General features: G+C 38.3%; 2 protein-coding genes across 4 annotated transcripts in view; both read left to right on the top strand.

The window, feature by feature from the left end:
- Positions 1 to 9151, top strand: part of LOC125245833 — a 9686-nt gene extending 535 nt beyond the window's left edge. The window contains exons 1-5 of one of the 2 annotated variants that reach the window (XM_048156616.1): positions 1 to 385; positions 1672 to 1706; positions 4397 to 7232; positions 7474 to 8506; positions 8811 to 9151. The exon at positions 1 to 385 is cut by the window's left edge and continues 535 nt beyond it. In XM_048156616.1, the coding sequence (XP_048012573.1) occupies positions 7481 to 8506; positions 8811 to 9008 (1224 nt within the window). In that variant the 5' untranslated portion in view covers positions 1 to 385; positions 1672 to 1706; positions 4397 to 7232; positions 7474 to 7480 and the 3' untranslated portion in view covers positions 9009 to 9151. The remainder of the gene's footprint in view (positions 386 to 1671; positions 1707 to 4396; positions 7233 to 7473; positions 8507 to 8810) is intronic. The other variant, XM_048156617.1, reaches the window with a different exon arrangement.
- A 220-nt stretch (positions 9152 to 9371) lies between these two features.
- Positions 9372 to 23964, top strand: LOC125245808. Of its 2 annotated transcripts, none has more exons than XM_048156574.1 (5): positions 9372 to 10311; positions 16077 to 17109; positions 17414 to 17569; positions 19457 to 19549; positions 22459 to 23964. In XM_048156574.1, the coding sequence occupies exons 2-5, from the start codon at positions 16084 to 16086 to the stop codon at positions 22783 to 22785; spliced, it is 1602 nt and encodes a 533-aa protein (XP_048012531.1). In that variant the 5' UTR covers positions 9372 to 10311; positions 16077 to 16083; the 3' UTR covers positions 22786 to 23964. The 2 variants fall into 2 exon arrangements, with proteins under 2 accessions (XP_048012531.1, XP_048012530.1); XM_048156573.1 differs by lacking the exon at positions 9372 to 10311 and adding an exon at positions 15700 to 15835.
- The last annotated feature ends 361 nt before the right edge of the window (positions 23965 to 24325 follow it).

Here is a 24325-nt window from a genome sequence, read left to right as displayed (position 1 = left end):
TTTGCTTTATGAAACAGAATCCATCGACAATAAGTCTGACTACACTGAAAAAAATTAATCTGAGTGGATGTAAATGTTAAGTAATTAAAATGCGTGATATCAACAATAAAATGTTAAGTTTGTGTCTTTACATTAATATATCTAGTTTCGTATTAATCTGCATTTGTTCAAAACACAAGACAATGTGTATTTTATTAATTTACAAAATTAATCTAAGTAATCCCAGCCAAGCTTTTTGGGTAAACACGCACAACAAACAATACCTTGTTTTATTTACTCACTCGGTACAAAAAAAAAAAAAAACCCTCCCCCTCCTGTTTCGTTGGTCTGGAAACCCCTTGCATTCTTAACGAAGACGAAGACGAAGACGCGGGCTGAACTTAAGGTAAGAATAAAGCTAGCAAATTAACAGTTAATGTTACTTGGGTTGGTACATTCTTTAAAGTTTTCGAATTGCTGTACAAAAACTAGGCTTTAAATGTAATTTGAAGATTGTTGTACGTGGATTTTCTAATTAGCATTAGGCCTACCATGTGGTTAGGTGGCTAACTTAGTTGCTTTAACGTAATGGTAGGCCTAATTGAAACTTTGCAAGTGGCAATAAAATAGTTTGTTGTAGTGTAATTTGAAGCTTACATTAGAATGCAGCAATAAAATAAGGCATGTAAGGTAATGTAAGCACGTGGATTTTTAGAACATCCATGATCCATGTATAATGTAGGGTAACGTCGTTTTTTTTCTCAATCAGGGTCTTATTTTATTCTTTAAAAATTTATGTTTTTGTGATTAAGTGACTGATGGGCACAACAATCTTTTAAATCGGCCATTAGGCTATAAAAGACCGCTGCAGTCTGCAGAGGCGGAGAGACGAAACAATTAACGGTAGGCCTACGTTAATGGGCAATTGCGTATCTTTAATTTACATCCACAAAACCTGCTTATTTGCCACTGACATGCTCAGATTATTATTCTAAGTGTCTGACAACATTATGGAAAGGATTCCTACTGAGGTCGACACGTTTGTTATAGAGTAAATACTTTTTATTTAACCTCTTTAGTTTACGTAGAAAAAATATTGTTTAATATTCACTGCACGTTAAAACATTTACTTGATCGGACTCAAGCTTGGATATTTGGACACTATTTATGATAAAACTAAATTCTTATTTGTGTTCAAATAGATGCAATTAGGACTCGTCCAAACGTGCGCGCATTTGTAGAAATATCGATTTAGTTTTCAAACTATTTCGTCATACAGAATGCATACTCCATGAATTATGCGATCTGAAGAGCTGAAAGAGTGCCCATTAGCGCGCTCTGTCTGTTTCTCTATGTGGTTTGCGTTTGTTAGGACGGTAGTTTTTACGGTCTATGGTTAGAGCGTTTACAGCTGTCAATCATATTACGTGACCATAATCCTGCCTTCTGCATGACGCGGTTCCCTGTACACTTTCTCATCTGAGCTCCGAGGAAAAAAAACACACAAACATTTCATATGAAACTGAAGACAATTAGCTGTCTGATCGGCAGGTCAACTACCTGTAGTGTTTGTGGAGAGAAGAAAATGTGAAACTATTTTTAATTATAGTTATAGTTACATGATTTGCTATGAATTGGGTTTCTTGCATTGGTCAGTTACTAACCATTAACTTACACTGTGTCCTTAACCAGGTGATTCTCCTGACAGTAGGCTACACTGGATAAAGGTATGTAACTTTCAATAAATTATATTTAAATTATTTAATAAATTTATTGTAGTGAGGAAACCGGGGGTAAAGTTATAACTCAGTTGGCAGGTTTTTTTTTTTTGCATTTCACAGAGTAAATTTATAGTCCTGTAAAAAAAAATTGTAAAAAAAAAAAATAAGTGACGACTTAACGTGTATGCACCATATGTTGCTGGTTGCTCAAAGTCTGCCATTGCATTAGTTCAGATTGCCATGATAATCTATTTTTGTTGATCCCATGGTTACATACATTAGCTAAAAAATAAAAAAAAAAACTTAAAGGGGTGGTTACATGCGATTTCACTTTTTTAACTTTAGTTAGTAATGTTGCTGCTTGAGCATAAACAGTATCTGCAAAGTTACAGCGCTGAAAGTTCAATGCAAACGGAGATATCGTCTTTTAAAGTTATATTGCCTACAAAAACGGGCAGTTTGGACTACAACGAGCTTCTTCCCGGGTTGGTGACATCATAAACCCTTGCTATTAACATAAACACGCCCCTGGGATCACGCAACAAAGTGGGCGAGGCCATGTGGCGCAGCACAATGAAAGCGGAAGACTTGTTTACACCGAACGCGAGCTGCGTGACGCGACGCATCAAAAGATATAGAACCTGTGATATTTTCTACACTGGATGCGGTGCTGAAGACAGCTTCAAGAATCTACATGAGTTCAATGCTGGATTTACACAAAGGCTTTTACTGAAAGATGAAGCAGTTCCCACTTTAAAAACAGAAGCAGTTGTTTATCGGCCCCAAACTGTAAGCACGTTTTATTGTTTGTCTTTCAAACATAATGTTATAGTTCTGTTGCTATTTTTAATGCATCTAGGACATTGTTTTTGCAACTCGTTTTTGCTAGCCAGTTAGCTAAGTTCTAGTGCAACAAACACCAACAAACTTCTATATTCATAGACAAACAGTTGTTCATGCTATAAATTAAATGATACCTTTACAAAAATGCGACTACTCAGTCATGTATTCGGCTGCAGTAAAGCTTTAATCAGGATAAAACTGTATATTGAAAGCTAACAAACAGCAGTGACAGCATCTAAACACTTTGACACAAATACTAAATGAAATACCATTCATAAACGTCCTTTAAAAGACGCGATTGCAGAGGTTCTGCTTTTTCCTCTTCATCTGGGTCTGATTCGGCTCAATTTGATACAGCAATATTGGCGCTATTATTTACTTTCCACCTAAGCGCGTAATAACGAATGGTAAGGGGCGTGGCGTTTCCGGACGCTTCAGCGAATCACGACACACTGGGCCAGAAACCAACCTGCTAACCAATCTGAGCACATTGCGTATTTCGGAGGGAGTGGCTTCATAGAAGCAGGAAGTCAAACGAGCCGTTCATATGACAGTGGAAACAGAGGTGTAGAATAAAGGTAAAATATATGAAAAATACAGCGTTTTAAAAAAAACGAAGCATTAAGACATGTTAAACTGTGCCCCCAAAACACAATCAAGCCTAGAAAAAAACCATGGAACCACCCCTTTAATTAGTTTACTTCCACCATTTTAAAGTCACATCTTTCTATTTAACATTGATGAGGCTGTGATAAAATCAAACTTACCTGATTACCTGTGGAGAAAATAACAAGATACTTACCTGATGAAGCTGTAAGAATGAAAAGAGAATGCAACCAATCTGTATGCTTGCTGTGGAAAAAATATAAGTATGTTTACTTGATGAGGCTGTCGGAAAAACATCTGATCACCTTATCAATGATGGTGTAATTTTAGATTCTCTTCTTTTAATTCGTCAGTTGCATACTCCCCTGAACAATTGTACGGCTCAGAACAACAGGCCTCAATATTGTCATATTTGACCAATCTACTTATGTTCAGTTAGTGCCCCAAAATGACTCTAAGAATATGCTGGGATCTATGTGATGCACAGGCACCATAAATTAATGTAAAAGTCAAGACACTCACACTAGTGCACACACAGTTGCACATAGACATAGTGCACACACAGTTTTGTTTAAAGATGTCATAGGTGTTGAAAGTAATCCTTCTCTGTAAAGTTCACAATCAAAACAAATGACTTGTGGTGACTTGTTAGTTGAATGTTTCTTTAACAAATGTGATTCGAGGGAATTCCAGGATGGACAAGGGCAATCAGTATGTAAACAGGCAAAAAATAGCTGCCGTCTTTCCTTAATTTGTAGTATTGTTTGGTTAAAGGGGTGGTATAATACCCCTTTTTACAAGATGTAAAATAAATCTCTTATGTCCTCAGAGTATGTGAAGTTTTTGCTCAACATACCGCACAGATAATTTTTTATAGCATGTAGTAAAAAAGCTCAGTTTTTGTATGTCCCTTTAAATGCAAATGACCTGCTGCTCCTGGTTGCATGTTCCTGGGGGCAGGATTTATGTAAATTTTAGGGTTAGTGATGTCACCAACCCGAGTGGAAGCCGTTGTAGTCTCTACCAGCCGTTTGTTGTAGTCCTTAAAAATAGATTTCTCTAAAAGAATATATCTCCCTTTGCTTTGAACTTTGAATGTCGTAACTTTGCAGATGTTGTTTATGCTCAAACAGCAACATTACACACTAACTAAAGTTAAAAAAGTGAAATCATAATCAACCATCCCTTTAAGATTACAAATGATTGACCTGATAAATAAATATATATTTTCTCTTTACATTTTTGAGGACAGACAAGCAGACAGAGAGGCAAACACAACTAAATGGAAGCTGTGCTCCTCACCGGTACCAGTATATGACGAATCTCGAAACTGACTTCCACCACCCTCAGAGAGACCACCCAATTTGCTCCTCATTTAGGGTCTGGATGTACTCAGATCTAGCATCTGGATTATATGGGATGGATTTGCAAGATTTGTACCTTTGTTGCCCCTGTTACAAATGAACTTTTGAGACACTACAGATTAAGGCACAACCACAATGAATTTCTTCCCTGTTTACATGCTGATTGCCCTTGCTCCTTCAAAACCTATAGTGCCCTAAAATCACATTTGAGAAGGACACATTCAACAGAAAAATCAACACCAGAAGCACTTTTTTTTTTAACTGTGAACTGTGCACTTCTTTTTTCTCCACTGAGAAGGATTACTTCCGACATCTTGGAGTTCATCTTAGGAAAAATGAAACTGTGCACTGTGTCTTTAAAGACTGTGATTTTCAGACAAATGTGTATGGAACCTTTGCCTCACACAGATCCCGACAACACGCAACGCATTCTTCGAGTGACTTTCAGGCACAAGCTGTACATAAGCATATAGATCAGTCCAATATTACAGATAATATTGTTGAAGAAGCACATTGTTCTGATGCATACACGTGTTTGGGAGAGGATGACTTTTCAGGAGAGTATGAAACTGAAGAATTGAAAGAGGATGAAATTGAACTAAAATTAGGCCACCTTCTTTTAAAATTACAGAGCATTTACAATGTTCCAAGCAAGTGCATTAATGAAGTTGTATCAGAGCTCCAGTTCATATCCTCTTCATTGTCAGGTCCTGGCATAAAAAAGACTGTAAATGCATGTTTAAGGAAACATGACTGTGTGCTTGATGACACTGTCGTCTCAGATTTAGTCAAACAGTTGAGTGAGTCCAACTCTGTTAGCACAGCTTTAAGAGCTGATGGTCCTCTTGCCACATCTTACAGAAGACAGCAGTTTTTTAAGAAGATTTTTCATGTGGTTGAGCCTGTCGAATTCATTCTGGACAAGAAGGAAGGTCGAACCTTACAATATGTCCCCATTCTTCAGTTATTGTCACAGATATTAAGCGTTAAAGGCATAAAGGAGAAAGCTTTCAACTCTTCATATGCTGCTCATGAGAGTCGGTACGAGTCATTTACTGATGGAACACATTTTAAAGAAAATGCACTTTCATCTACTGAAGACCTAACACTTTCTCTCCTTCTCTACATTGACGATTTTGAAGTGTGCAATCCTCTGGGAACATCCCGAAAAAAGCACAAGATTACTGCAGTGTATTGGGTATTGGCAAATGTTCCACTACAATTTCGTGCAACACTTAAGTCAATTTATTTAGCTGTACTTTGTAAGGCTGTAGATGTAAAGAAGTATGGTTATGAGGCAGTGCTTGAGCCATTGTTAAAAGACATTGTCCAACTGGAAGAAGAAGGACTCTTTATTCCTTTGTTTGGAAAGAAAATCAAAGGCACAATAGTTAGTGTAGTGGCTGACAATTTAGGTGCCCATTCACTCGGTGGATTTTTGGAAAGCTTTTCTGGATCTCATGTCTGCAGGTTTTGTTTGGGAAAGCTGTCTGAGTTTCAGGTAAAAGAAGTGAGGACTGGGGCCTTCCAAGCAAGAACGAAGCAGGAACATTCTTTTCATGTACAAGCAGCTTTAGAAAGTCCCACTGTCACTCCCTGCTTTGGTGTGAAAAGGCAATGTCCCTTAACTAAGAAATTAAAATACTTTGATGTTTTGTCAGGGTATCCCCCAGACTTGCTCCACGACCTATTTGAGGGAATAGTACCTTTGGAGTTGGCTTTGTGCCTTGATCTTCTGATTAAGAAAAAATACTTTACGTTATTTCAACTGAATGGCCTAATCAGCCAGTTCCCCTACAAGTGGACTGACAAATCTGACAGCCCACAGCCTATCCCGCTGAACTTTGCCACCCGGAAAAGCATAGGTGGAAACGCTCATGAAAATTGGAGTTTATTGCGACTGCTCCCCCTTATGATTGGTTTCAAAGTGCCAGAGAGTGAACCTGCATGGCATCTTTTAATGGATCTTAAAGACATTGTTGAGCTCGTGGTTTCTCCATTTCACACAGATGACACAATAAGATTCCTGGACACCAAGATATCTGAACACAGGCATAGATACTTGCAGGTTTTTCCAGAAGCAAGAGTTCTGCCAAAGCACCATTATCTAGAGCATTACCCACAACTATTCAAGGCTTTTGGACCGCTTGTAGCCATGTGGACCATGCGCTTTGAAGCGAAGCATAGCTTTTTCAAGCGAGTTGTTCGACATACCAACTGTTTTCGTAACATTTTACTGTCTCTTGCTGTTAAGCATCAATTCATGCTGGCTTACCATCTGCATGGCACAGATGTACTCAAACCTGCCCTCAGTGTCTCAAATATGTCCACATTGCCTGTCGATGTCCTCAAGGAAAACATACAGGAAGCAGTGCTTAAAAGGTTTCCTGGAGAAACATACATTCAGGTTGCCAATACAGTGACCTGTCATGGCACGACTTACTCAGTGGGAATGATTTTGCCGTATGGATCCACTGGAGGGCTTCCGGATTTTGTTGAGCTAAATCTGATCCTTATTGTGCATGGCCAGCCTGTATTTGCTGTCAAGTGTCTACATTCATGGTACAGTGAACACCTTAGGGCTTTTGAATTGGAATCCACAAGACAAGTGACAGTCTGCGAGCAACTAGAATCGACAGACTCCTATGCCCTTGCAGCTTACACTGTTGGACAAAAGCGATTTGTCACCCTGAAGCGTCATATACCCATACAAGATTAGGTATTTATATACAGTATATATTTGTTTTCGTTTGTTTCTAAATCCTCAATTCACGGTCATTAGTTAAGTGTTTCACATGACTTTCAAACTTCCTGGATCTGAAAAAATGCAAAACTACCCAAAAATGTCACCCAGAGGCCTCCTTTACAAGTGACCCATATCTAAATTAAAATTGTAAACTTTTTGATTCATTGCATGCCTAAATTTAACTTAACCAAACTTTTTTTTTTTATAACTACAGAATCATCATGTCTGCCCGACTTCGAGTTATACTGGAAGAAGAAATTCGCAAGCTTTCCTTGCCTTCAGGAATACCGCAGACTCTAGAGGAATTGAAGCATATTGTACAAGAAACATTTGCAATACACCAAGATTTTAGTTTTCAGTTCCAGGACCAAGATTTTAATGGTCAGTTTTTTACTCTCCTTGAAACTAATGAAATAAAGGACAAAGACACCATCAAGGTGGTCCTTGCTGAACCAGTTATCACAGTAACTTTTCAAGATTCTTCTGAGGATCAAGGAGTCCTGGATAGCTTTGATAGCAGTTGCACTGAGTTATTGGAAGATGTTGGTTCCTGCTCCACTGCATCCAGCGATACCACAATTCTGTCTTCTCCAGGTAGCACCTCCTCCCTTCGTTCTGTGCCTTGGCCAGCTCAGTTTGTAATTCCTACCTTTTCTTTTGACACGGAGCTCATTCTTCAAGCAGCAAATGAAGCTAACCTAAAGGAAGGAACCTTACTTTGCAATCCTGCTGTAAAATCCAACATTCTGGACAAACTAGCAGAGAGCATCTTTGTCTACACCGCCTATCCATCAAGTGCACAAAGGGAGCAGGTTGCTGAGGCCCTGGTTATGAAACACCCATGTTTGAGGGACCCAGTATCCTTCAATGGTTTATATAGTTGGCACAACAGCCTGAAGTACAAACTTGGAAATTTCAGAGCAAAGGTGAAACATCTTGGAATACCAGAGCTAAATGTCAACTGTCTCAAGAGAAAGTCAGCTGCAGATAAAACCCCAGCAAAAAACTTAAAAAAAGCAAAGAAATCTGAGGTAAACTATCTCCCGCCTCATCCTCAAGGCGAAACTGATACATCCCTTGAAAAGGAGAGAGTGGAGCTTCTCTATGAGTACAAGAAGAGAGACAACAACAGTGTCATTAATGAGAAGATGGCAAAAACCTTCTCACTGCGTCGTAAAGATGTGATCCAGAAACCAATTATTATTGACTTAAATGCTCGATGGCCTGCCCTGTTTGAGTTTTCCCAGGTATGTAGAACATTTTAATACTTATCTAATTGCCTTTGTAATACCAAGTACTTTGTCCGACAAGGTGGGAGTAGTGTGGAATTTGCTGAAACTAAGCTGCTAACTTAACTAAACTGAAACCATGCACTTAACCCTCATCCGGTGCAGCATCCCTTTCCAGACATCAGGCCACCTAAATGTTGTTCTCAGTGTATTTCTAGGGTTACTTTTTCTAGTTGGTATACTGTTTCTCTTCCCTGTGTCTCTAATTCTTTTCTTTCAGTATCTCATGATGTCTCTCCATCTCTCTTGGTCTCTTTCTCAGATCGAGGAGGAATTCCGGAGGATCACACTGAAGCCACTACAGTCCACATTCTTTGGGAAGTTGGACGAATACACGCCTAAATTGTTGAGACTCTACAGGAGGAAGGGAGGAGCTGTTGGGAAGAAACTTGATGAGACCCTTGAAATCATGAATGAGGCATGTACTTTTAAAATTGTAGCAGTTACTTTAATGTTGTAGCATTCTGATATCTGTACTTAAAGGGTCACACAAAAATTGAATTTCTGTCATTAATTTCTTACCCTCATTTCGTCCAAAACCCTAAGACCTTCTTTCATTTTCGGAACACAAATTAAGATATTTTTGATAAAATCTGAGAATTTTCTGACCCTCCATAGACCGCAACGTCATTGCAACTTTTAAGGTCCAGAAAGGCGGTAAAAACATTGCTAAAATAGTCCATGTGACTCCAGTGGCTCAACCTTAATGCCATGAAGCGGCGAGAATACTTTTTGTGCACACAAAAATAATGACATTATTCAACTATTTCATCTCTTCCATGTCAGTCTCCTATGTTTATTTTATTCTTTAAAAATTTATGTTTTTGTGATTAAGTGACTGATGGGCACAACAATCTTTTAAATCGGCCATTAGGCTATAAAAGACCGCTGCAGTCTGCAGAGGCGGAGAGACGAAACAATTAACGGTAGGCCTACGTTAATGGGCAATTGCGTATCTTTAATTTACATCCACAAAACCTGCTTATTTGCCACTGACATGCTCAGATTATTATTCTAAGTGTCTGACAACATTATGGAAAGGATTCCTACTGAGGTCGACACGTTTGTTATAGAGTAAATACTTTTTATTTAACCTCTTTAGTTTACGTAGAAAAAATATTGTTTAATATTCACTGCACGTTAAAACATTTACTTGATCGGACTCAAGCTTGGATATTTGGACACTATTTATGATAAAACTAAATTCTTATTTGTGTTCAAATAGATGCAATTGACAGCGTCCGTTAGGACTCGTCCAAACGTGCGCGCATTTGTAGAAATATCGATTTAGTTTTCAAACTATTTCGTCATACAGAATGCATACTCCATGAATTATGCGATCTGAAGAGCTGAAAGAGTGCCCATTAGCGCGCTCTGTCTGTTTCTCTATGTGGTTTGCGTTTGTTAGGACGGTAGTTTTTACGGTCTATGGTTAGAGCGTTTACAGCTGTCAATCATATTACGTGACCATAATCCTGCCTTCTGCATGACGCGGTTCCCTGTACACTTTCTCATCTGAGCTCCGAGGAAAAAAAACACACAAACATTTCATATGAAACTGAAGACAATTAGCTGTCTGATCGGCAGGTCAACTACCTGTAGTGTTTGTGGAGAGAAGAAAATGTGAAACTATTTTTAATTATAGTTATAGTTACATGATTTGCTATGAATTGGGTTTCTTGCATTGGTCAGTTACTAACCATTAACTTACACTGTGTCCTTAACCAGGTGATTCTCCTGACAGTAGGCTACACTGGATAAAGGTATGTAACTTTCAATAAATTATATTTAAATTATTTAATACATTTATTGTAGTGAGGAAACCGGGGGTAAAGTTATAACTCAGTTGGAAGTTTTTTTTTTTTTTGCATTTCACAGAGTAAATTTATAGTCCTGTAAAAGAAATTGTAAAAAAAAAAAAAAAAGTGACGACTTAACGTGTATGCACCATATGTTGCTGGTTGCTCAAAGTCTGCCATTGCATTAGTTCAGATTGCCATGATAATCTATTTTTGTTGATCCCATGGTTACATACATTAGCTAAAAAATAAAATAAAAAACTTAAAGGGGTGGTTACATGCGATTTCACTTTTTTAACTTTAGTTAGTAATGTTGCTGCTTGAGCATAAACAGTATCTGCAAAGTTACAGCGCTGAAAGTTCAATGCAAACGGAGATATCGTCTTTTAAAGTTATATTGCCTACAAAAACGGGCAGTTTGGACTACAACGAGCTTCTTCCCGGGTTGGTGACATCATAAACCCTTGCTATTAACATAAACACGCCCCGGGATCACGCAACAAAGTGGGCGAGGCCATGTGGCGCAGCACAATGAAAGCGGAAGACTTGTTTACACCGAACGCGAGCTGCGTGACGCGACGCATCAAAAGATATAGAACCTGTGATATTTTCTACACTGGATGCGGTGCTGAAGACAGCTTCAAGAATCTACATGAGTTCAATGCTGGATTTACACAAAGGCTTTTACTGAAAGATGAAGCAGTTCCCACTTTAAAAACAGAAGCAGTTGTTTATCGGCCCCAAACTGTAAGCACGTTTTATTGTTTGTCTTTCAAACATAATGTTATAGTTCTGTTGCTATTTTTAATGCATCTAGGACATTGTTTTTGCAACTCGTTTTTGCTAGCCAGTTAGCTAAGTTCTAGTGCAACAAACACCAACAAACTTCTATATTCATAGACAAACAGTTGTTCATGCTATAAATTAAATGATACCTTTACAAAAATGCGACTACTCAGTCATGTATTCGGCTGCAGTAAAGCTTTAATCAGGATAAAACTGTATATTGAAAGCTAACAAACAGCAGTGACAGCATCTAAACACTTTGACACAAATACTAAATGAAATACCATTCATAAACGTCCTTTAAAAGACGCGATTGCAGAGGTTCTGCTTTTTCCTCTTCATCTGGGTCTGATTCGGCTCAATTTGATACAGCAATATTGGCGCTATTATTTACTTTCCACCTAAGCGCGTAATAACGAATGGTAAGGGGCGTGGCGTTTCCGGACGCTTCAGCGAATCACGACACACTGGGCCAGAAACCAACCTGCTAACCAATCTGAGCACATTGCGTATTTCGGAGGGAGTGGCTTCATAGAAGCAGGAAGTCAAACGAGCCGTTCATATGACAGTGGAAACAGAGGTGTAGAATAAAGGTAAAATATATGAAAAATACAGCGTTTTAAAAAAAACGAAGCATTAAGACATGTTAAACTGTGCCCCCAAAACACAATCAAGCCTAGAAAAAAACCATGGAACCACCCCTTTAATTAGTTTACTTCCACCATTTTAAAGTCACATCTTTCTATTTAACATTGATGAGGCTGTGATAAAATCAAACTTACCTGATTACCTGTGGAGAAAATAACAAGATACTTACCTGATGAAGCTGTAAGAATGAAAAGAGAATGCAACCAATCTGTATGCTTGCTGTGGAAAAAATATAAGTATGTTTACTTGATGAGGCTGTCGGAAAAACATCTGATCACCTTATCAATGATGGTGTAATTTTAGATTCTCTTCTTTTAATTCGTCAGTTGCATACTCCCCTGAACAATTGTACGGCTCAGAACAACAGGCCTCAATATTGTCATATTTGACCAATCTACTTATGTTCAGTTAGTGCCCCAAAATGACTCTAAGAATATGCTGGGATCTATGTGATGCACAGGCACCATAAATTAATGTAAAAGTCAAGACACTCACACTAGTGCACACACAGTTGCACATAGACATAGTGCACACACAGTTTTGTTTAAAGATGTCATAGGTGTTGAAAGTAATCCTTCTCTGTAAAGTTCACAATCAAAACAAATGACTTGTGGTGACTTGTTAGTTGAATGTTTCTTTAACAAATGTGATTCGAGGGAATTCCAGGATGGACAAGGGCAATCAGTATGTAAACAGGCAAAAAATAGCTGCCGTCTTTCCTTAATTTGTAGTATTGTTTGGTTAAAGGGGTGGTATAATACCCCTTTTTACAAGATGTAAAATAAATCTCTTATGTCCTCAGAGTATGTGAAGTTTTTGCTCAACATACCGCACAGATAATTTTTTATAGCATGTAGTAAAAAAGCTCAGTTTTTGTATGTCCCTTTAAATGCAAATGACCTGCTGCTCCTGGTTGCATGTTCCTGGGGGCAGGATTTATGTAAATTTTAGGGTTAGTGATGTCACCAACCCGAGTGGAAGCCGTTGTAGTCTCTACCAGCCGTTTGTTGTAGTCCTTAAAAATAGATTTCTCTAAAAGAATATATCTCCCTTTGCTTTGAACTTTGAATGTCGTAACTTTGCAGATGTTGTTTATGCTCAAACAGCAACATTACACACTAACTAAAGTTAAAAAAGTGAAATCATAATCAACCATCCCTTTAAGATTACAAATGATTGACCTGATAAATAAATATATATTTTCTCTTTACATTTTTGAGGACAGACAAGCAGACAGAGAGGCAAACACAACTAAATGGAAGCTGTGCTCCTCACCGGTACCAGTATATGACGAATCTCGAAACTGACTTCCACCACCCTCAGAGAGACCACCCAATTTGCTCCTCATTTAGGGTCTGGATGTACTCAGATCTAGCATCTGGATTATATGGGATGGATTTGCAAGATTTGTACCTTTGTTGCCCCTGTTACAAATGAACTTTTGAGACACTACAGATTAAGGCACAACCACAATGAATTTCTTCCCTGTTTACATGCTGATTGCCCTTGCTCCTTCAAAACCTATAGTGCCCTAAAATCACATTTGAGAAGGACACATTCAACAGAAAAATCAACACCAGAAGCACTTTTTTTTTTAACTGTGAACTGTGCACTTCTTTTTTCTCCACTGAGAAGGATTACTTCCGACATCTTGGAGTTCATCTTAGGAAAAATGAAACTGTGCACTGTGTCTTTAAAGACTGATTTTCAGACAAATGTGTATGGAACCTTTGCCTCACACAGATCCCGACAACACGCAACGCATTCTTCGAGTGACTTTCAGGCACAAGCTGTACATAAGCATATAGATCAGTCCAATATTACAGATAATATTGTTGAAGAAGCACATTGTTCTGATGCATACACGTGTTTGGGAGAGGATGACTTTTCAGGAGAGTATGAAACTGAAGAATTGAAAGAGGATGAAATTGAACTAAAATTAGGCCACCTTCTTTTAAAATTACAGAGCATTTACAATGTTCCAAGCAAGTGCATTAATGAAGTTGTATCAGAGCTCCAGTTCATATCCTCTTCATTGTCAGGTCCTGGCATAAAAAAGACTGTAAATGCATGTTTAAGGAAACATGACTGTGTGCTTGATGACACTGTCGTCTCAGATTTAGTCAAACAGTTGAGTGAGTCCAACTCTGTTAGCACAGCTTTAAGAGCTGATGGTCCTCTTGCCACATCTTACAGAAGACAGCAGTTTTTTAAGAAGATTTTTCATGTGGTTGAGCCTGTCGAATTCATTCTGGACAAGAAGGAAGGTCGAACCTTACAATATGTCCCCATTCTTCAGTTATTGTCACAGATATTAAGCGTTAAAGGCATAAAGGAGAAAGCTTTCAACTCTTCATATGCTGCTCATGAGAGTCGGTACGAGTCATTTACTGATGGAACACATTTTAAAGAAAATGCACTTTCATCTACTGAAGACCTAACACTTTCTCTCCTTCTCTACATTGACGATTTTGAAGTGTGCAATCCTCTGGGAACATCCCGAAAAAAGCACAAGATTACTGCAGTGTATTGGGTATTGGCAAATGTTCCACTACAATTTCGTGCAACACTTAAGTCAATTTATTTAGCTGTACTTTGTAAGGCTGTAGATGTAAAGAAGTATGGTTATGAGGCAGTGCTTGAGCCATTGTTAAAAGACATTGTCCAACTGGAAGAAGAAGGACTCTTTATTCCTTTGTTTGGAAAGAAAATCAAAGGCACAATAGTTAGTGTAGTGGCTGACAATTTAGGTGCCCATTCACTCGGTGGATTTTTGGAAAGCTTTTCTGGATCTCATGTCTGCAGGTTTTGTTTGGGAAAGCTGTCTGAGTTTCAGGTAAAAGAAGTGAGGACTGGGGCCTTCCAAGCAAGAACGAAGCAGGAACATTCTTTTCATGTACAAGCAGCTTTAGAAAGTCCCACTGTCACTCCCTGCTTTGGTGTGAAAAGGCAATGTCCCTTAACTAAGAAATTAAAATACTTTGATGTTTTGTCAGGGTATCCCCCAGACTTGCTCCACGACCTATTTGAGGGAATAGTACCTTTGGAGTTGGCTTTGTGCCTTGATCTTCTGATTAAGAAAAAATACTTTACGTTATTTCAACTGAATGGCCTAATCAGCCAGTTCCCCTACAAGTGGACTGACAAATCTGACAGCCCACAGCCTATCCCGCTGAACTTTGCCACCCGGAAAAGCATAGGTGGAAACGCTCATGAAAATTGGAGTTTATTGCGACTGCTCCCCCTTATGATTGGTTTCAAAGTGCCAGAGAGTGAACCTGCATGGCATCTTTTAATGGATCTTAAAGACATTGTTGAGCTCGTGGTTTCTCCATTTCACACAGATGACACAATAAGATTCCTGGACACCAAGATATCTGAACACAGGCATAGATACTTGCAGGTTTTTCCAGAAGCAAGAGTTCTGCCAAAGCACCATTATCTAGAGCATTACCCACAACTATTCAAGGCTTTTGGACCGCTTGTAGCCATGTGGACCATGCGCTTTGAAGCGAAGCATAGCTTTTTCAAGCGAGTTGTTCGACATACCAACTGTTTTCGTAACATTTTACTGTCTCTTGCTGTTAAGCATCAATTCATGCTGGCTTACCATCTGCATGGCACAGATGTACTCAAACCTGCCCTCAGTGTCTCAAATATGTCCACATTGCCTGTCGATGTCCTCAAGGAAAACATACAGGAAGCAGTGCTTAAAAGGTTTCCTGGAGAAACATACATTCAGGTTGCCAATACAGTGACCTGTCATGGCACGACTTACTCAGTGGGAATGATTTTGCCGTATGGATCCACTGGAGGGCTTCCGGATTTTGTTGAGCTAAATCTGATCCTTATTGTGCATGGCCAGCCTGTATTTGCTGTCAAGTGTCTACATTCATGGTACAGTGAACACCTTAGGGCTTTTGAATTGGAATCCACAAGACAAGTGACAGTCTGCGAGCAACTAGAATCGACAGACTCCTATGCCCTTGCAGCTTACACTGTTGGACAAAAGCGATTTGTCACCCTGAAGCGTCATATACCCATACAAGATTAGGTATTTATATACAGTATATATTTGTTTTCGTTTGTTTCTAAATCCTCAATTCACGGTCATTAGTTAAGTGTTTCACATGACTTTCAAACTTCCTTGGATCTGAAAAAATGCAAAACTACCCAAAAATGTCACCCAGAGGCCTCCTTTACAAGTGACCCATATCTAAATTAAAATTGTAAACTTTTTGATTCATTGCATGCCTAAATTTAACTTAACCAATTTTTTTTTTTTATAACTACAGAATCATCATGTCTGCCCGACTTCGAGTTATACTGGAAGAAGAAATTCGCAAGCTTTCCTTGCCTTCAGGAATACCGCAGACTCTAGAGGAATTGAAGCATATTGTACAAGAAACATTTGCAATACACCAAGATTTTAGTTTTCAGTTCCAGGACCAAGATTTTAATGGTCAGTTTTTTACTCTCCTTGAAACTAATGAAATAAAGGACAAAGACACCATCAAGGTGGTCCTTGCTGAACCAGTTATCACAGTAACTTTTCAAGATTCTTCTGAGGATCAAGGAGTCCTGGATAGCTTTGATAGCAGTTGCACTGAGTTATTGGAAGATGTTGGTTCCTGCTCCACTGCATCCAGCGATACCACAATTCTGTCTTCTCCAGGTAGCACCTCCTCCCTTCGTTCTGTGCCTTGGCCAGCTCAGTTTGTAATTCCTACCTTTTCTTTTGACACGGAGCTCATTCTTCAAGCAGCAAATGAAGCTAACCTAAAGGAAGGAACCTTACTTTGCAATCCTGCTGTAAAATCCAACATTCTGGACAAACTAGCAGAGAGCATCTTTGTCTACACCGCCTATCCATCAAGTGCACAAAGGGAGCAGGTTGCTGAGGCCCTGGTTATGAAACACCCATGTTTGAGGGACCCAGTATCCTTCAATGGTTTATATAGTTGGCACAACAGCCTGAAGTACAAACTTGGAAATTTCAGAGCAAAGGTGAAACATCTTGGAATACCAGAGCTAAATGTCAACTGTCTCAAGAGAAAGTCAGCTGCAGATAAAACCCCAGCAAAAAACTTAAAAAAAGCAAAGAAATCTGAGGTAAACTATCTCCCGCCTCATCCTCAAGGCGAAACTGATACATCCCTTGAAAAGGAGAGAGTGGAGCTTCTCTATGAGTACAAGAAGAGAGACAACAACAGTGTCATTAATGAGAAGATGGCAAAAACCTTCTCACTGCGTCGTAAAGATGTGATCCAGAAACCAATTATTATTGACTTAAATGCTCGATGGCCTGCCCTGTTTGAGTTTTCCCAGGTATGTAGAACATTTTAATACTTATCTAATTGCCTTTGTAATACCAAGTACTTTGTCCGACAAGGTGGGAGTAGTGTGGAATTTGCTGAAACTAAGCTGCTAACTTAACTAAACTGAAACCATGCACTTAACCCTCATCCGGTGCAGCATCCCTTTCCAGACATCAGGCCACCTAAATGTTGTTCTCAGTGTATTTCTAGGGTTACTTTTTCTAGTTGGTATACTGTTTCTCTTCCCTGTGTCTCTAATTCTTTTCTTTCAGTATCTCATGATGTCTCTCCATCTCTCTTGGTCTCTTTCTCAGATCGAGGAGGAATTCCGGAGGATCACACTGAAGCCACTACAGTCCACATTCTTTGGGAAGTTGGACGAATACACGCCTAAATTGTTGAGACTCTACAGGAGGAAGGGAGGAGCTGTTGGGAAGAAACTTGATGAGACCCTTGAAATCATGAATGAGGCATGTACTTTTAAAATTGTAGCAGTTACTTTAATGTTGTAGCATTCTGATATCTGTACTTAAAGGGTCACACAAAAATTGAATTTCTGTCATTAATTTCTTACCCTCATTTCGTCCAAAACCCTAAGACCTTCTTTCATTTTCGGAACACAAATTAAGATATTTTTGATAAAATCTGAGAATTTTCTGACCCTCCATAGACCGCAACGTCATTGCAACTTTTAAGGTCCAGAAAGGCGGTAAAAACATTGCTAAAATAGTCCATGTGACTCCAGTGGCTCAACCTTAATGCCATGAAGCGGCGAGAATACTTTTTGTGCACACAAAAATAATGACATTATTCAACTATTTCATCTCTTCCATGTCAGTCTCCTATGCTGTTCACATAGTAAACACAGCGTTGCCTTTCCGTGTTCTACTTAAACGCCGGCTCAGTATTGGCCTCTGGTTGGCCAGCTCCTGCGTCAGCATCACATGCATGCATCATTGTGCTTGCGTGAACAGTGTCGGCCAGTAGTAAGCCGGTGTTGAAGCGCAACTCTGTGTTTACTACATAAACAGCGTAGGAGACTGACACAGTAGAGACAAAATTGTTAAAGTCGTTCTGTTTGTGTTTTTTTGCACACAAATAAAAGTACTCGTTGCTTCATCACATTAAGGTTGAGCCACTGTAGTCACATGAACTACTTTAACGATACTTCCTTTCTGGGCCTAGAAAGTGGTTATGATGTTGCAGTCTATGAAGGGGGTGAGACAGCTCTCAGATTTCAACAGAAATATCTTAATTTGTGTAATCTTACGGGATTAGAACAATATGAGGATGAGTAATTGACAGAATTTTAACTTAAAGGGGTCAGTTCACCCGGAAATGAAAATTCTATCAGCAATTACTCGCCCTCATGTCGTTCCATACCTGTAAGACATTCGTTCATCTTCAGAACACAAATTAAGATATTATTGATGAAATCTGAGAGCTGTGTCACTCCTCCATAGGCTGATTGGTAATTGCATCTATCAAGGCCCAGAAAGTTGGTAAAGACATCGTTAAAATAGTCCAAGTGACTACAGTGGCTCAACCTTTACTTTATGAAGCGACGAGAATAATTTTTGTGTGAAAAAACACACAAAAATAACGACTTTATTCAACTATTTATTTTCTTCCGTGTGGGCCTCTGACGTGAGTTCATGAGAGCCCCACGACGCATGTGCGAGAACACAGATGACATCCTGACATAGCCGGAAGCGCTTCACTGTCTGTTTACAAGCAGGGTACATACTGTGTATGTAAGCTATTTGAATTCGACATTGATTATGCTTTAGGTCTCGATGTAGTGTATAAAATGGTTCTAAAGTGTTCGAAATCTGCGGACATATTTACAAAGACAGTTTTATGTACAGTGCGCATCTTCCTCTGCTTGTTAACAGACAGTGAAGCGCTTCTAGCTACGAGGTCGTCATCTTCAGCATCTTCTCAGTTCTCGCGCATGCGTCGTGACCCTCTCATGAACTCGCGTCAGAGGCCCACACGGAAGAAAATAAGTAGCTGAATAAGGTTGTTATTTTTGTTTGTTTTTTTTGCACACAAAAAGCATTATCATCGCTTCATAAAGTTAAGGTTGAACCACTGTAGTTACTTTAGTTAAATAGTTAACTAAACTGTAGTTAAATACTTTGACTAGTTTAACAATGTCTTTACTAACTTTCTGGACCTTGAAAGTGGTCATGATGAGCTCTCAGATTTCATCAAAAATATCTTAATTTGTGTTCCTAAGATGAACGAAAGTCTTACGGGGTTGGAACAACATGAGGGCGAGTAATTAATGACAGAATTTTCATTTTTGGTTAAACTAACCCTTTAATATAATTCCATATTTCATATATTTGTAGGACAACAGCATTGAGTCCAGAAGAGAATCTGTGATCAGAGGCCTCATTCTCTACCTTGGTGAAAAGACAGAGGAATTATTCAATGACTACCAGGTAAAGAAAAATTATATTTCTGCATAGGGCTGGGCGATATATCGCATGCGATTGTCACGCACATTTCGTCAGTAAAGCCGGTTCCCTGATTACCGCTAAATCGCCATCACCTGCTTTCAAATGGAGCGCCTTTTAATAGACAGAGCCGTAGCTCACTGACAAGCCACGCAATATCGGGTTCATTATGGAAGGCGATTCATCTTCGATAATGAACGCGATTTTGCGTGGCTTGCGTGGCCAGGGAACCGGCTTTACTGATGAAATGTGCGTGACAATCGCATGCGATATATCGCCCAGCCCTGTTTCTGCATATATATGTATACTTAAAGGTTTTCAAATGTATTTCTTGATTTATATAGAATGTTTTACACTGGCACTGCACTTATTTATTTATTTATTTATTTATATAATATATATATTAAGGATGTCCCGATACCACTTTGTCACTACCGATGCCGCAGCTTTGGCTTTTTGCCAATACTGATATCAATCCGATATTTTATTTTATTCTTGAACTAATACTACTAATAATAAAATATATGGAAGCACTTTGCTCATTTAGCCACATAGAAACATCTCACTTAAATGGAGAACAAATACATCTCCAGTATATAGTCCACAACAACAATTGATAATGAAAGACCGCCACCCTTTATTCAAAAGACCTTGAGATATGATTGGTAATTGTACCTGAATGAATTTAAAATTAATTTGCTATTTCAGATCAATATATTTGTTTCCTTACAATTTTAATTAACTTTTAACTTTATTCTCATCTGAATTATAAATAATTTATTTCTGTATAAAATAATACTACCATTAAAAACACATTTGATTTTCTTTTTTAATCAATGTAGAATGTGTAACTTAAAAATAACCAGATTAGTGCTCTTTTTTTTAGGACAAGAAATGAAAACGAATGCAATATGATGAATGACCAAAAGATGAGATAATTTTTGCTTGTGTGTGTGTGTGTGTGTGTGTGAGTGTGTGAGAGAGAGAGATTTTGGTTGGGTGACAGTTGTAGGGTACATTTTGACAAGAGTTTACAGTTTGACAGAAGCACAATGTTGTGTTTTACACAAATATAAGTAGGCTAAACACTTTGCAGTTTTAATGATGCCCTGTATGAAAAAAAAAAAAAAAACCCGGAACAACCAAAACAAATAGGACGCGCGTAAAGCGAGCGTTTGAAGCAAAATAGACGTGCGTTCAGAGCTAAGGCGGATTAGGTGACTATGCGCGTATCTAACAGTAGTTCCGCATTACATTAATTAATGTGCATGTGAGTTTTATTATTTTTTATACTGCGTATTCTCCGTGTAAATCCATACACCGAACTGTGACGCACGTACCGCTTTGGTTCAGTACGAATACATGTACCGTTCCACCCCATGTGTGTGCAGAATTATTAGGCACGTTGATTTTCTGATCATATTTTATTCCCAGGAACATTTTGCCAATTCCAAACCATATTAATCTTAATAAGTACTATTAAATTTGTATTTAATCATTTATAAGTGTTATATAATTGTTCATGACGGCTGGAAATGAAAAAGAATTATATTCAGGTGTGCAGAATTATTAGGCAAGTTTTCTTTTACAGATAAAATAAGTCAAAAAGAGATTTAACTCAGACTTAAAAGTAAAAAGATTAAATCCTCATGAGAAGGATGCAATACTAATGCAATACTAGAGATAGCAGTTAAGGCATGACCAGTGAAATGCTCATTGGGTCAGCAGGGTCAGACAAAAACCGGTGGAGAAGAAAAGACACATGATAACTGCAAATGAATGAAGAATTAAGGTGAAAAATTAAGTGTGAAACCATCAGGAACCCTTTAGTCTCCAGCGCCACCATTTTCCAGAACTGTAGCCTACCTGAAATCTCCAGAAGTGCAAGGTGTCAGGGTGCTCTTCTGGAGACTCCAGGTAGGCTACAGTTCTGGAAAATGGTGGCGCTGGAGACTAAAGGGTTCCTGATGGTTTCACACTTAATTTTTCACCTTAAAGGGATAGTTCGCCCAAAAATGAAAATTTGATGTTTATCTGCTTACCCCCAGCGCATCGAAGATGTAGATGTCTTTGTTTCTTCAGTAGAACACAAATTAAGATTTTTAACTCCAAACGCTGCCTTCTGTCAGTGGTACAATGCAAGTCAGCGGGAACTTGGGCTATAAAAGTAAATAAAACACGACAGACAAATCCAAATGAAACCCTGCGGCTCGTGACGACACATTGATGTCTTAAGACACGAAACGATCGGTTTGTGTGAGAAACCGAACATGTATTTATATAATTTTTTACCTCTAATACACCACTATGTCCAACTGTATTCATCAATCGATTCGTGAGGTCTGATCGCGCTCCGACAACGGCAGTGATGTCTCGCGCATATACTTCAATGAGTGCTAGACATCACTTCCGTTGTCAGAGCGCGATCAGTTAAATCTCTTTTTGGCTTATTTTATCTGTAAAAGAAAACTTGCCTAATAATTCTGCACACCTGAATATAAGGCGTTTTTCATTTCCAGCCTTCATGAACAATTATATATCACTTATAAATGATTAAACACAATATTAATAGTAGTTAAGTTTAATATGGTTTGGAATTGGCAAAATGTTCCTGGGAATAAAATATGATCAGAAAATCAACGTGCCTAATAATTCTGCACACACTGTTTGTGTGTGTCTCTCTCCACATAAATATTTTTAAATTCACACAAGATTGTTATTGTTTATAAATGTGGGCAAATCCATGTGGGAAAAAAATTGGCTTAAATCACAACACTGCAGCAACCACGTAATCCCACCCAGATTTTTGTTCCGATGGAGAGCAAAGAGCTAAATGCATTCTTCACATCAGCAAACAAAGAAGTAGGTTCAATTCTCTCTGGTTTATTTCACAGGTTTGTGATGACGACGATGCTGCAGCCATCCAAGAGGCCATCACTTCATTTGTACTCAACATCTTTGTGGTCAGCAAAGCCAGGGATGGAGGTCTCGAGAAGAAAGCTGGAATAGCCATTGAGGGAGTAGAGGTCCTTTTTGGCATTCCCAGTGTAGCACATGCTTGCTCCTACCTTATGGGCCTTATTTATGCATTGGAACTAAGCTACCCAAAGAAACTTAAATACACCTTTGAGGTATTTCAGAAGATCTTCCTGGAGCTGGAGGATGTTAACAAAAACATGTCCTCCAAAATCCACGATCTCAAGATCAGCTTACTGGCCTAAAAGCGATACAGACATTGGGTGAAGTTAGAGGGTTTGAGTTAGGTCCCTCTGTTAAAGTTTTACAGTTCAATTTCTCAGGTTCTCCTAATGCACTCTCAATAGTAACTACTATCGCATTTTCATATAGGGACCATGTTTTGTAAGTCTGTTAATGAGCATTTGAAGGAAACATGACTGTGAAGAAGTGAGAAACGCATGAGTCATGGAAAACATTTTGCACAATGTGAATTTATTGTAATTTTATTTTGATAAGCTACTAACCTACCCAAAGAAACTGAAATGTAGGCTTTCCAGAAGATCTTCCTGGAGCTAGAGGACAGGAACCAAAAAATGTTCCCCAAAGTTCATGATCTCATGATCAGCTTACTGGCCTTACATTGTTGAATGTAGAGGGTTTGAGTTAAGTCCCTCTGGTAAAATTTTACTGTTCAATTTCTCAGGTTTTTTTCAATTCTCAAGTTACACTAATCCTGTTTCATATAGGGACCGTGTTTGTGAGTCTGTTAATGTTAAAGGTGCAGTTGAAGGAAAGATGACAGTTAAGAAGTCAGAAACTATATTGCACAATGTGAGTTTTTTTTAATAGAAACCCAAAGAAACTGAAATGTAGTTTTCTTAGAAGATCTCCATTTTCACACGGGGATCATACATGGGATCATAAATGTGATCATACATGTGCAAGCGTGTTGTTTTAAAGTCTTAAGAGTATGTTACTGTACAGGACTGAAAAACGCAATTTTATAGAAAATATTCTGTAAATGTCTCTGAATTGTTTCTTCTGAAGACAATAAATTTCCTCTAGCACCACAATGAAGCACAATTTTATTGTACACAATGTCTCAACCTGTGAGGTGGATGTATTTTATTATACTTTGTTTTATACTGACCTTGTCAGTTTTTACTATCAAATGGCCAAAATGTCAGCTTTATGTAATGTAATAACTAGATTTCCATATTTGATGAATACATTCTACTGGCATTCTGTTTACAAGTACCAGTGTTGAACTTTTACTATAGTAGTAAAATAATTACATTTACAGTATAATTTGCATTTATACTTTCAGTAGAAATACTCAGTTGATAATTAGAATATCTGTGTACATGTAACTTTAAAATACACAGTAGATCCCACTTGAAATTTGTAATATTGAAATGCAAAAATTAAGTTGGATTCAATCAAAAATACACATTTAGAATTCTTAAAGTTGTGTAGATCACACACACACAAAAATGACTAGATCAATGCTAAAATTAAGTTAACTTAATGTGAAAATTTTATTTCAACAAACAGAAAAATTAAGTAGTTTGTACAAAGACTAGTCTTGTTAGATCTACGTAATAAAATTATGCAAAAGAATTCATTATATTTTTTAAGTAAATCAAGCATATCATTTTTATCAGTGTAACCAAAATAAGCCTGTCTTGTATTATAATCTTGGAACAGCCCTCAGGATTACTAGAAAGTTGCAGTCAGGTGAGTGGCCCTCCAGGACCAAAGTTGCCCATCCCTGATGTAGATCTATGAAGATTTGAAGACTAC

This window comes from Megalobrama amblycephala, linkage group LG14 (assembly GCF_018812025.1).
Source record: "Megalobrama amblycephala isolate DHTTF-2021 linkage group LG14, ASM1881202v1, whole genome shotgun sequence".
Taxonomy (NCBI): Eukaryota; Metazoa; Chordata; class Actinopteri; order Cypriniformes; family Xenocyprididae; genus Megalobrama; species Megalobrama amblycephala.
Note: the sequence above shows the minus strand (reverse complement) of the source record. Positions and strands in the feature narration are given on the sequence as shown.